The sequence below is a fragment of the Lemur catta genome, chromosome 6, assembly GCF_020740605.2.
Source record: "Lemur catta isolate mLemCat1 chromosome 6, mLemCat1.pri, whole genome shotgun sequence".
NCBI lineage: Eukaryota > Metazoa > Chordata > Mammalia > Primates > Lemuridae > Lemur > Lemur catta.
In genome coordinates this window covers 20966349-20981094 of record NC_059133.1, presented here as the reverse complement: position 1 = coordinate 20981094, position 14746 = coordinate 20966349, and the positions used below count along the sequence as shown (strand labels likewise).

General features: G+C 40.0%; 1 protein-coding gene across 10 annotated transcripts in view; it reads right to left on the bottom strand.

The window, feature by feature from the left end:
* ANKS1B (ankyrin repeat and sterile alpha motif domain containing 1B) overlaps nt 1-14746 on the bottom strand; it is a 950573-nt gene that overhangs the window by 67771 nt on the left and 868056 nt on the right. For all 10 annotated transcript variants that reach the window (XM_045553160.1, XM_045553161.1, XM_045553163.1 and 7 more), the window contains one exon: nt 12785-12964. In XM_045553160.1, coding sequence (XP_045409116.1) covers nt 12785-12964 — 180 coding nt within the window. The remainder of the gene's footprint in view (nt 1-12784; nt 12965-14746) is intronic.

Sequence of the window (14746 nt, the reverse complement as noted above, 5' to 3'; positions counted from 1 at the left end):
ATCTTTATCCCCTTACTGTCTGTTCTCCATACAACAGCCAAAATGACCCATTTAAAAGGAAACTCAGACCATGCCACTCGGCTCCATTCAACTCAGAAGAAAATTCAAAGTCCTAACGACAGCCTGCGAGGTTCTCCACGCTCTGCTTTTCCTCTCTGCTCTCCTCTCCTGCCACGCTTCCTCTTGCTCCCTCGGGTCCTGACAGCAGAGTACACTCTGGCTTTAAAGCCTCTGCTTTATTCTCCTTCTGCCTCCAGACACTGCAGGACCAGGTCCCTCACTTCCTTCAGGTTCTACGCTAATGTCACCTTCTCAGAGACGCCCTCCCCAAGCACCCCAGCTTATTAAATCCAAATGAAGTCTATGCTTTCCATACTGTGAAAGGATTATGCTTTCCAGTAGAAATTTAAAATGTGAGAAAGGTTTAGAGCATAAGAACCTACCTCCCTGACACTCTGGCAGTCATTCAAAGATAGTTGCTGGTCATCAACTGTGTGCAAGGCATGGGTCACAAAGTGAGTAGGAATCAGCCCTACTTGTAATCAATGTTTATAGCGTGGGAATTGTTATGGGCACGATCCTTTCCCCATTGTCAGAACCAGTGAGGTCCACTGGGATTGAGAGGCAATGCCGGGTCTCAGAACAGAGCAAGCTGATGACAGCTCCATCTATTCAATGCCACCAATTAGGCTTTGGAAGCCTTCCGGGAGTCTGCTGAGGTTGTATAGCTAGTTTAATAAAGAAACTTTTATGAATAGAGCCCTCCAGTCAGATTCTGCGAGAGATGAAATTTTCTGCTTTGTTTGAGCCCTGGGAGAAAAAAAAACCACTTTTCCTCTGTTTCTCCCTTATGTTTGTCATAATACTTCCAACACTTCGGGGTGTTCGGAAATTGACCAGAAAGAATACAACAAGAAATGAGAAAGGTTCAGAGTGAAAGCAAAAGGAATAATGAAGTGCATTCCTTCTCTGGGATGATAGCTCTGAAATGAAATGAAAACAAACCTGAAGAGCAAACAAAACAGCTTCAAAGGCAGAAGAAAAAAGGGCATCCTAACAAAGAAAAAAGAAAGCCTTGGTCAGTAGCCAGCAAACGCAGCAGCTCTTTGAGCAGAGACTCAGACAAGATGAGATCTGTCAAATGATGGAGTCAAGCAAATTCAGAGCCGCCAAGGAGTAATGCACCAAACACCTTGTATGCATATTTTCCTCCAGCAGTGACAGCTTCCAAGCTTCTCTTTTGTGGGCACCAACTGAACTCTGTCTGGAAATCAGAAAATCAGACCTTTTTGTTTCTCTTGAGTTCCCTGGAGGCCACAGGCCAGTCTCTGATCTTTCTCCCATTCTCTGTTGTAGACAGAAGAACTATCCTCCTTCTCTCCTCCTGGGTAAGTTTCTAGATCCATACTTGACCCTCCAACAATGGCATGTAATTTAGATTCTTCTCTTCAACTACACAGTCTACTTCTCAAGTGCAGTGCCCATGTCTATTTCTTTGTAGTTCTAAAGTGTGAGATAAAAAGTTACGAAGGCCCCACTGACCCTTTTTATAAAAGGTTTCCAGTGAATTATTTTATGTGCAGGAAATGCTGGACTCAAGAAAATGCTGCTTCCTGTCATTTCTCCACCTTTCTGAAGAGCAGTTCTTCTAAAACTTCATGATTGTGACCTTCCCCTGTGTCTATGGGGAAGATTCTTGCACAAATCAGTCATCAGCTGCTGGGAGGGAAGAGCCAGGCCAACAGTTGTTCCTCCAGCATCTGCATGTGCTGGCATCAGCGTTAACCAGCCTCCCAAAAGTGGCAGAAGTAAATAGCACATTTGGTTCCATCCTAAGTCCCCTGGCATGATATAAATTCTGATACCGCCTGCCCAAATTTAAGGTTTTCTCCCCATCCTCTTCCCCTTCCTCTCTCTTTCCCCCACCCCCCTCCGGCCTCCCCTTCCTTCTCTCCTTCCTTCCTTCCTTGACATTCTCCCTTCCTTTCTCAACTCTAATTCTGGCACTGATAGCACACAAAATAAGCCCTCAGCTGCCAAAGTAGGAAAGAACTATAGGCTTATGATACTCCTGTTATTCATTTGTGGAGATAATATATAACCTGCATTCCCTAATATGACAGTTGTAGCCCTAAATGGCATTACACAATTATTTATGAACTCTCTTTACAGGAAAAAACAGAGCAGAGAAAAAAAAAATGAACATTGTCTGTTCAATCCAGATCTCATTGTACTGATCCTCAGATTCTATGGATGTTGCAGGGAATTTAAGTCAATTGGGTTCCTGCTGTTTATAGCAATATGGGCTATTTTACTTGTTCTACCTCAAAGTTTGGGCACCATCACTACTTATATAAACATTTTTCAGGACCAGTAAAAAGCAGAAGTATTAATAACTCTTTCAGAAAAGCAGTGATCAGCTTTCTATCATAACATGAATTGCTGCAAAAAAAAATCCCTGGATTTTGCAAAGTAATATTACTCTTTGTCTATCTCTTTAAAATATACATTATGCTCCTTTCTTGCTAACGGAGGCTGTCATTTTCTTTACTTACATCCATTCATTAACTATACGCTCAACACTTGTTTCTCACTTCTGGTAAAAAAGAGGTATTGGATAAAGTCATTCATTCAACGATGTTTACTGAAACCCCACTATTTCCTCATTTTATCCTTGTGAAAAATATTGATAGACAAGGTCTAGCTGAACAATCATCTTGAATGATGCCAACCTAAGAGGTCTCTGGTAGAAAGCTATAGTTTCTCCCTCAATTCTACCTTATTGAAAACTTCACTTGGAGGACTACTTGAAAGGTATGGCTTTTTTGAGGGAAGCTTTTTATTTTATTTTATTCTATTTTATTCATTTATTTATTTTAGAGACAGGGTCTTGCTCTGTCGCCCAGGCTGGAGCGCAGTGGTGTGATCATAGCTCACTGCAGCTTTGAACTCCTGGGCTCAAGTGATCCTCCCACCTTGGCCTCCCAACTGGGACTATAGGCGTGCGCCACCACACCTGGCCGAGGTAAGCTTTTTAAATTAGCACATCACACAGTTGGGAAAAATCACTGATACCCTGAGTGACAACCAAGTTTTAAAAAGGTCTCAATTAGATTAGGATTATTGGATAAACAACTTGATAAAACTGCTCTTTGTGGGAAAGAGTACTGTAAACATAAAATCCAGCCCTGCTGAGAAAGGAGGCGTGGCTCATGGCCATTGATAAAGGCTGGGAATTCTTCATGAAGAAAAGCTCAGTAAGAATTAGCAATATGCGAATGTAGCTCAGCATGATATCAACAAAGTGGACCTGCTGGAAGCCGAGGGATGGGGAAGTGTGCAGCCCACAACCGTCACCACCGTGATGTCGGCAAGGAGCTGCACACGTTGAATACAGTGAGGGGAAGATATCAATGGTCTTCATTCTTAAAGAACTCTTCTCAGCAAAAGGGATCAGATTTATTCTTTGTTATTTCAGAAGACAGCAATAACTATGTAGGAGTTTTAGGAAGGCTTATTTCAATTCAATATAGTGCAAAAGTTGTATCAATTACAACTTTTCCAAGGATGGGGCTGCCTCCCAAAGGAGGGGCCAGCTTTCCAGTGACAAGTTTAGGCAGATGTATGAGATGTATGAGAAGGGGTTTCTCCATCAACTAAGGGACAGGGCTATGTATATTTTCTGGCCCCTTTTCACACTAAAATTCTCTGCTTTTCTTTCATGTAATACAGCTGGCTCTCTGTATCCATGGAAGAGGGCCGAATGTACTGTGCTGTTTTACATAAGGGATTTAAGAATCTGTGGATTTGGGTAGCCAGGGGGGGGTCCTGGAACCAGTCCTCCATGGGTGCCGAGGGATGACTGTACAGAAGAATCATCTAGCTACTAATGCACGTACAGAAAAGCAAGTTACTGCCAATTTTGTGATCCCACATTCAAACCTCATTAAAATAGAGACCTATATAGAAAGGGGGTCACATCATTTCACAATGGTTTACGTGAAGCAATTGTTTACTGTTAATGTCTCTGATTTGTAAAGTATGAAAAATTGGATGTCAAGAGCAAAGGATTTTCTTCAAATACAAATTTTTTTCTTTATCCATGCTACCTTAGAGATTTAATTCTCTGCTAACCATGCATTTATATGAGGTATTAGATATTATTAGTAAAATTCTTCAGGGAACTCAAAACATTGCATTGGAGCCTTTTGGGGACTTAGAATTTCTAGAACATGTCATATCTGCTGGTACCTGGTTTGTAGAGACAACCTGGGGCATTCATCAACACCATGGTTCACATGCAGAATGTGAAGCTAGACTAGATCACCTGCATTCGAATCCTAGCTCTACTCACTATCTGTGTGGGTTGGGCAAGCCACATAAACTCCCCATGGCTCAACTTCCTCATTATAAAGTTGTACTAATCGGTGCTGGCTCTGAAGTTGATGTTAATGAACTACCAGATCTAAGCTACACAGGTGATATTCTATTGTTCCAGGCAGTTTATTTCCCTGAAAGATTTGAGCCCAACCCAATTTGTGTCCAATCTGATATGTCTTAGAGCCCTGCGGTTTTATGGTGCCTATAACCTTACGTAAAGCAATTTGGTCACTGGTGTTTACCGAGTGCTTATCATAGAGGAATACAAAAATGATTAAGGAAGAGTAAGGTCTTGCCCCCACACAGCCAAAATATACGTTACCAAAAGAGGAGCAAGCATTTAAAAATGAAATATAATTACATATTTTGAAATATACCAACTCATAAGCATTCTTTACATTTTAAAAGCATTTAAGTATGGGAAGCATCCATAAATCCTTTTCCAAAGAGCTCCAATGCTAATGAGGATATAACATGGATAGGAACTTCTTGGACAGTATTTACATTCATAAGAACTATTCTAGGCCGGGCGCGGTGGCTCACGCCTGTAATCCTAGCTCTGGGAGGCCGAGGCGGGTGGATCGCTCGAGGTCAGGAGTTCGAGACCAGCCTGAGCAAGAGTGAGACCCCGTCTCTACTAAAAATAGAAAGAAATTATCTGGCCAACTAAAAATATATATACAAAAAAAATTAGCCGGGCATGGTGGCTCATGCCTGTAGTCCCAGCTACTCGGGAGGCTGAGGCAGTAGGATCGCTTAAGCCCAGGAGTCTGAGGTTGCTGTGAGCTAGGCTGATGCCACGGCACTCACTCTAGCCCAGGCAACAGAGTGAGACTCTGTCTCAAAAAAAAAAAAAAAAAAAAAAAGAACTATTCTATTGTTTCTGTATCAGTGGAGAGGTTTTAGTTTGGGCTTACAAGTTGGAAAACAGAAATAACTAAATATTATGAGCTTTACTTTAAATGTATTTACTCCCAGTTGCAGTTGAAAAAGCATAATGGAGAAGAAAACTAAAAGTTATCTCAAAGTAATAATAATTTCTAAAACAAACCAAATGTATAGCTTCATAGTTTGTAAAATACTTCGCAAAACACTACTTTATTTGTGCCTCAAAACAATGATGTGAGGTAGACATTAATCTTTCTTTGGGAAGAGAAACTAGGGCTCTGCATAGCTAAGAGGCTTGTCCAAGTTTGCAGAGGCAATAGATATCAGAGACGGGATTTTTTAACCCTGATCTTATTACATCAAATCTGGCATTCTAAAAAAGCTCATTAGATTAAGTTTGAAAAAATGAAATCAGTACTCATCTGATATAACAATTTTCCATCAGACAGTCTCAGAATTCCAAAGTCAAAGTGGGTTTATTCAGGCAGCCACTATTTGCTATTTCTGCCTGCTTGGAAGCCAGTTCCACTTCTGGTAACAGGAGCCTGGCTGTCCATGGGAGGAGCTCGCTTCTTACCCTTCAGTCCACGTGGTTCAGATGGAGCCCACGCCTGGCTAATCTTACACACACACACACACACACACACACACACACACACACACACACACATACCCCTTTGTGACAAGCTCAGGGAAGGTACAAGTGATCCAAACTAGGCTGATCTGAACTGATGGGATTATATCAATACTGGGACTGCATACGCCGCCATCTTGAGCTAAATTTCTGTTACTTACATGCATCCAAAGGAGTCCTTGCTGTTAAATTACTTTAGCCATATACAAACAGAATTAACTTTAATTAATTAGAGATTGGACCACATAATCAACCCTATTTCCTCTAGACATCAAAAAATTTTATTATTATTTTTTTTACCACTGGAAAAAAGAAAAGGAGGAAGGAGGATCAGAATAACAGAACTCTCCGCCCCTTCAAAATTTAGCAAGGTCAGATTATAACAGCCAAAACTGACCTGTGGACCCAAGAACTGGACTGAACATAATGAGAAACATTCCAAAAATTTAACAAGTGGAAAAATAGCCTGCTGTGCCTCTTTGTGAACAAGCTGCTCAATGTCAACAAGCCCAAGGCACTACTAAATATCAGAAGGTCAATTCCAATGAAATAGCATTTTTATATATTGTCAGATTTCTTATTTATTCAATTGAAAACAGAATCTTTTCTACTGATTTTTTTTTTTTTTTAAAATACATGGTCTTGTTTTAATTGTGAACAGTCCCCTTGGTTAAGCACCACCACGTGGAGGGAAGGTGGAGACATCAGAACTTTAGCAAAATGACGGAGGTGTTTAGGTCTGACTGGGGTCTGTCAGGACAAACTCCAGCTAATGTGGCTCCTTGTTAGACTTGAGAGTGAACAAAAGAATCTAGACTTGTAAGGTGAATATCAGAACCTAAAAAAGAATCCATCTGAGTGAGTCTCCTTTGAGACCAAAGTATAGGATACATAAGACACTACTCATACTGGAATTAGCACTGCCTGGAAGACACTAATCATATCGGACTTTCTAACTCCAAAGTTGTCACAGGTAGAGCAGGGTATATGCTGAGAAGAGACTATTAACTGACCACATTAATAAACAAGGTGTACAACACATCAGGTTTAAATTCCAAGTATAAAAGCACCATTTTCCACTTTTGCTTTGATAATAAATAGATGACGGTTGGTCTAGAGTTCTTGACGTGAAACAGGCCACAGATACCATCAACATTCCCAACTATCTCTGAAGCTGTGTGTCAGCTTGTCAGCTTGACAAGCTGTCAAATCAGAAGCTCATGATGGAAAAGCTTACTGAGTTTATTCTTAACCTTCTTTTTTGGTTGTATATTATCTGTCTGTGTTTAAGTATTAGGAGTTGCTCTTTAGACCTTCACGAAAGAAAATTCTGAAATCGCAGACAGGCTCAACCTTTCTGAGTAGTGGCTATGTGATGAAAATCTAAATTAAAAACTAGCCACTAACTTATGGATGTTAAAAAAATCTGATATGACACAGTAATAAGAAAACTTGTTTAGTGTGGGGAAAAAGTCACTTTATGAAATGTTGTTCCTTTCAACATAGTTGTGCTATTTTCTGAAGATTGATTCTGTAAATTCCCATGTTGCCAGAGCAGTGGGTAGAATTTCTAGGAACAACGGGCCTACTCTCTCAGGAAAAGTATAAAAGGATAAATTACCATCTTTCTTCTTTCCCAGAGATGGCATAGCATTTGCCTAATGGCTTTCTGGAATATCCGTGCTTCTCTAGCTAACAATTTTGTGTACTGTATATTTCAATGCAATTCTAAATTTCATTTAAAGGAAAAAAATCGCTTCCTTTTCACTTAATGTTTTATCTAACCATGTTACAATAACATGTTATTACCATGAGATATCTCATGCTATGTACTTTTGTAATCTGAACTGGCAGAGAAAGATTCCATCTATCCTCCGTGTTCCCTGCCTTTGAGATCATTCGACACAGATTCCTCTGCACTGTGACACATGCTCCTTGGCAGACTTTGCATTTACACAATTAAAATAATAAGGAGAAAAATTCCAATTCCATTTTCAATATACATTCTAAGCCTGGATAACAATGGAACAAAAAGATGGTCATTATAGAATACAACAACCACCTGAGCACTTGCCTTTCTAACATTTTGCCACCACTTTGCCCTACAATGAATCAGGGACCTTTGAATCAGGGACTGACAGAGGTCATGCATCTGAACTGACAGTCATATCATCTCTCTATATACAGTGCTTTACAGTTTAGAACAGACTTTCACATAGAATTATATGATATATACAAACCTGAGAAACAGGCATCATCCACATTTTAAAGACAAGGAAGCTGAAGTTCAGAGATATCATGTGATTTGGTCCAGGTCACACAGCCAGACAAAAACCCAATCAGAACTCCAACTGAAGAAGCCCTTAAGGAAACAGCATCCACTGTTTGGAGAGACACCACAGGCAAGAACTTCTCTGCACACAGAGTAACCCCACGCCTACGTTCAAAGCTACTCATGAACATGGGAGAAGAGCAGAGTTCTGCCATGATAGGCAGGCTCTCCACTGAAAGAATCAACAAATAACCACTGTAGTTTTGCACCTAAAGGGTTTCATGATGATAACCATGAGCTGATTCAATAAGTTTCCACTAAACTACTAGTGATTTTATCCTCTGCTCACTGTGCTGACATAAGTGTAATCTGTTACAGCACACGGAAAATTAGCATTTGTTGAATAGTTATTAAAATATTTTATATCATTTTAATACAGAGGCAGCCCACAGGGCATCAGGGGCTATAAAGGGACAAGGGTACGGTCAGGCTGACCAGGGCTTGGGTCTCAGCCTTGCCATTACCAGCTGTGAGGCCAAGCACTCACCCACCTTGGCTTCCTCACGTGTACATGTGGAATCCCAGGCACAGACCTGGCCATGGCAGGGCTTCCATATGGCTCAGTTTCTTATTTCCCTTCCTTTAATCAAAAGAACCAACATTTGTAGAACTAATATAACATATAAAGTGCTTCCAAATAAAGAAGTAACTGATCTAGTCATACTTATTAAGTAATACTGTTTATATTAAATTAGACTTTCAACTGAATTAACTTTCTAATGATTTAGAAATAATTTAGAAAAAGCCTTTTTAGTGCCTAACATATTGCCCCAGGTGATATTTTTTAAATTTAAATGTGAATATTCAAAACAAAGACTTCTACATTATAATTTTTTCTTACTAATATTTGAGCTAAAGTTGTACAAAGATATGCATTTCTTTTGCTGTTGAGTAGTCTGTATTTTGTGAAAATACAAATGCTATTTCATTTTTTCCAAATGTATTTCTGTAAATGGAAGCCTTCTATATATGATTGTAACTTTTTTGGAAACTTTTTTCTTTTTCAGAAGTTTGGAGAACGTGGCCCCTCGCCTTACTAAATTAATTCCATCACTCTCCTTTATTATTCATGTTAAGAATCCTTTGACTTCTCCTAAGTATTATTCAAGAAAACTTCTAAAGATTGCAGTTAGGTTCTATATACCGAAAATGTTTTCCTGCTTCTGATACATTTTCCATATTTACATTTACTATCTCATTTGCACAGAATTCAGAATGAAAAGCTGATCTGCCATGTCCTACGTGCACATGAATAGTGTGTAGGGTACCTTGTTTGTGCTAAAATAAGATAACTTTGAAAATTCAAAAGCACCATGCACATTCAGATATAATTATACAAATATGAGTGCAACATTTATTTATTAGGAGTATGGAAATGTGAGAGTGTTTCAGAACTTTTGGGCTAATGAGTCCAATTTAGAATTACAGGCTAGAGAAGTTATGTTTTCAGCACGACAGGAAACTCTTTGTTTAGATGTGTTTACATCATTACATTCAATTAGTGGTGAATTCAATTTTGTTTCTTACATATTCATTTAAGACAATTTGATGCCAGAATATTGCTTATATCAGAATAAAAGGAAACAATAGCCAAAAATATTTGCAAATCCCCTGTATTCCAAAACAGACATTTAAAATATGGGTTCAAATTGAAAACACCACTCTAGTGTTACATTTGAAATTGAAAATACCACTCTAGTGTTACATTTTAAATATTTGCTAACAAACAAATTTAATAGGTGGAAGGAACATTAAATTTAGCTCAATGTAAGTTTAAGCATTGATTTTCCAAGTTGAGCAAAGCACTTCCAAATACCTGTTGAGCAGGCCTTATGAAGGCAAGACTCCTATGAATTATTGCAGCCTCGAAGAACTTAAGGTTTCTGGCCTGAGGCTAGAATTGCAAACCACTCTAGTGGTGGCTCAGCTAAACTTGAAGAAGAACATGAATCTGTCCTGAGGATTTTCTCTCAATTGTATTCTCCTTTCTTTTAGTAGGTAAGAAAGCAAGCCTGAAGGTGGACTTTCACATTTTATTGGGAAACAGAGACTGGTTAGACAAAGCATTAACCAAGCTATAATAAGGCTCTTAGGAGAAAACTCTTGGGAAAGAACTGTAGAAAGTGAACTCCCGGTAGGAAGGAGGTATAACTAGCTGCTTGCTTACAGGAATTGTAATTGCTAATTCAAGTCTTTAGGGAGACCCAACTTGATTAGCTAAACATATAACTTCAGGGGGAAAAAAATATGGTCTAGAGAGATATGACAGGTTGTTAAAAAAAAAAAAAAAAAAGCAAATGGATTTGAAAAGTTATTACAACCAAGAAAAAAAAAAGGAAGAACAAGGAAAAAAACATCAATTGGGTAGCTGAGTGGTGGAAAAGTCACATCATAAATCTAATTGTTCAACAACAAAATAATCGAGAATTTCATATTTTGACAGGTTAAAGCTTTGAAATAGCACTATTTTTAAGAAGTCTGCATTCATTTCTCCATAATTTTGGGTCTTGCCAAACCAAGGAACATTCTAGAAACAGATAAAAAAACTGCAATTAACACATCCTAAAAAGTTGCAATCCCAGAATCCCTTTTTCTTATTGATCAGATTCCTGTAGTGCCATCTCCTATTTTCTCTGCAGCAGAAGTTCTGTATTAAACAGCAGGATTTTAGAAAGCTTCTGATAAACTGGTTGCTGATGGAGCCTGTGTCTCCACCAGTGATTTGAACATTGTTAGTAGCACACGTGAGGTGAATAAGCACATTCACACTGACACTCTGTGGCTCACCACTTCCCATCAACTTGCCTATCGTACTCTTCCACCTTTGGGCTTTTCCCTCTTGGCCAGATAAAAGTCCATTCAGTTTTCTCAAGGCAAGACGATTCCTGAAAAGGATGCATTTCTCACTGGAGTGACAGGGAAAAGATCTGGGCTATTCAAAGGGTACTACTGCCCCTGCACGTGAATCTCAGAAAGTAAGATTCTGAGATTGCCAGATTACCTCTCAGTGTTCATACATATGCAGAAGAGTAATCAATTCCTCTGAAAAAAACTGCACTGTGTGGAGAAATTTCATAAAACTATGAGCAGCTGAGATAGGTAATTCTGTTACTGAAGTTGACACTGTCAATAATAGCTAATGCTCATTAAAGAACTATCCTCTCGTACCCAGGGAGGAGAAGGGTTCAGAAAAGACCCCGTTTGGATTAATACATAAAGACCACGTGGTTCAAGGTTAAAACAAACAAAATGCTGTCATTAGAGAAATCTAACCACATATGTGATCCACAAATACTAACAAATAGCAGGAAATAAATGAACAGCTTGCGGGGGAAAAAAGCTTTCAGACTCCCTGTTTAAAAGAACACCAGTGAAAACAGTGATAAAGATTAAAAGACAAAAGCAGACAGAGAAAGGAAAAATTATTCTTTTCTTGTTGTTCCTACATTTTCCATCTCCCTCCAATAAAAGATTCTGTGTAATCCCAACATTGCCATTCCTTGCACAAAGAGCCCTGAGAACAATTCAATATGCAGGGAGCTGAGAGGAGACACAATAACCTGGGCCCTCTATCTCCAAGGCATTTGCAGGCAGAATAGCCATGGTTTCTAGAACATTCTCTCCACATTTATCTTTCATGAGCTGCAGCACAGAATGTTTACCAAAGGCTTTAAAAACAAAATCTCACCATAACAGTTGAGAAAAATATTTTAACAACCAAGGCAAAGCAATTACAGGCAAATTTTCACCTCGAGATTCTCATCTTAGGTGTGGGAGGCAGAGAGAAGACTCCTGCACATCAGTCTGAACCTAGAACGAGGATGAAAAGAGTTGATTCTGCCAATAGTTGTCAACAAATCCATATCTTTGAATCTCAGGGCAAAAGGCAGGGCTAGCTGCCCATCTGAATGTGCTTTAAGAACAGCGCCACTGTGTGGTTGTGGCTGAGTCGAGTTTCTGGGCAGCGATCTGAGGACAGTCAACCCTGAACTTCTATACCCAAAACAAGGAGAGATCTGAATGTGACAGATCTCTCTTTTCAATTATTTGTGTCAGGCAGCATCATCATTTTCAGCTATTCAAGGTGATGATATGAGATGATGCAACTAGTCCCAGCAGAGCAATTCTATACAAATGTGTAAACTTGGGAGAAAGTTAACAACATTACCCGGAGTTAATCTTCCCCCATCCCCAGCTCTGCTCTATTATCCAACCAATTTACAAGTTATCATCTAGACTTTTATTATTCATTTTCATTATGACTTGATTTTGACACAGAATTATTCCCTTTAGGGCAAAGACTTTTTGGGTGCAATGAGATCAGACATCATTTCCTCAGGAAGAATGAATAACAAGGATATGTATATACATTCCATTCCCAGAAATTTCTGTTTCAGTCTCGTTCAAGCGAGCAAGGCATAAAAGACATGGCATAAGATGGTAAAGTCCCAGTTAGGCGTGGACAGTAAGCATCACTGGAAGCTTAGAATGCATTACCTGGTACAGGTGAAAGGCAAACACATCACAGAGGCTTATAACAAACACCTTACCTGAGCCATCTGCCTCTCCAGTTTTGATCGGGGAATATCATCAAAGTAGTTTTCATTTCTTCTCCTCCTTGCATCGCCCTGCATGATAATGTGAGGAACGTCTAGGGAGCCACCAGTGGTGTAAGTGCTTTGGCTAAGTGATGGAGACAACTGAGGAGGAGTGTGATTACCACTGGGTTCCTGAATGGAAATACATCATGAAATAAATACCATGTTCTGTGGCTAACCTCTGGTTTCAAAATTGCGAAATATTGACAAGACAGACTGTGGGGGTGGGGAGTCCTTTTTGAATCAACTTGCCCAGGACTGGGTGACGTTCCACCATTTTATTAAATGGCATGATCTAGTCCATACTTTTCCCCCTAAGTATTTCAGGTCAAAGGTTTGAAGTATAGTTAGGTTCTGTCGTCTGAAACTAGCACTATGGATGATCTCAGGTCATCCTGAGATTCTCTACTCCGTTGGGTACCCCTGATGCCATCACGTATGTTTTTACAAGGGAAGGAACTGGATCTTGGTGCAGGGAGAGTGTCCTCACCATGGCAGATGCCATGGTAGGAAGGACAAAATGGGCCTCAATGGGTCTTGATCCTCCACCAAGGAGTGGTCTGACTGTAGGACCAGGAAGAGGACACAGCATGGCGACACAGCATGTCACACATATAGACCGCAGAGGAGGGCATGTCATGAGAGAGGATGCTTTTAAAGACAACTCCAGCTGAGGGGACTGGGTCAGAAGATAAGGGGCACAGATGGCTGAGCTCTAGTGTTCGCAAGTGAGATGAGGATTGGGGTGATGGTGGTTCTCCAGGCCTCTTTTGACAGATTTAGGTCCTACACTTTTTCTTGGGAATTTATCTCTGATCTGGCTTTTGTTCCTCTAAATCTCTTCCGCGGAGCCAGATGGAGAGGTTCAGAAGGGGAAGGGAAGGAAGTAGAGTAAGCGGCAGGAAATTACTCCTCTAAACAGTCACTTTAGGATGATTACACCAATGGTGCCTACGTCTTCCTCTCCTTCCATGTAGCAAAATGAAGGCAAAACAAGAAGCGCTTTCTAACCTCATTTTTTTTTTTTTCCAATTTAGGAGAGGCTCCTCTTCTTGAAAGGGAAGAATTTCCATTTCTACTCTTATTATTCCCAAAGCCTTCCAGTAGCTTCCAAATATCCCAGTGTATCCCAATTCTCCCAGTGATCAATTTTCCTCCCGGTTCCCTCCTGGAGCCACTTCTCTTGCATTCCCTAAAATCTTTGTGTATATTTTCTTCTCCTCCAAAGCTGAATCAAACTCAAAATCTTAACAGCTCCTCTCCTGCCCCAGCCTCTGCTGTCCTGACCGCACGGTGCTGTTTGCCGAAGTTACTGATAAGAGGCTCGTGGCTGCATTTCATCATCTCATCGTGCACAGGCACGTCTAAGCGTGTGCTCTGTTCCGCTTTACTATCGATAACTTTTCTGGCACTCACAGAAAGGAAATCAGGAGAAAGATTGACTCAAGTGAGCAGAGTGGGAACTCTGCAACTTTCCAGGGAGATCACAGCTTCGTGATGAATTTTAGAAAAGTTCTTACAGGATTCATGAAAACCAGGGACTGTCGGCTACTCCTTGCCCTTGTCATTTTGCCTGGAAATGACAATGGCATTCCTCTCTCTCCCTTTCTTTCTCTCTGCCCTTTCCTTCCTGCCTTCCGGCCCTTTCTGCTTTATTTCTCTCTCCCTTCTATATTTCCTTTTTAGCTTTCTACCCTAATTCTAAAATATAGCTGACATGCATAAATAAGTTTATTAAATAAAGTTTTAGATTCCCTTGGCTTAATCTTTAAAGTGGGTAAAGCTGGACAATTTCCCACTTCTTGGAAAACAGAAGACCCTAAGGTTAATTTTAAATTGATCTTCTACTTAACTGTGGTCCTGGATCGATTTTCTTTCTGTGGGTTTGAGGAGTCTGACAGAAAACTCATTTCC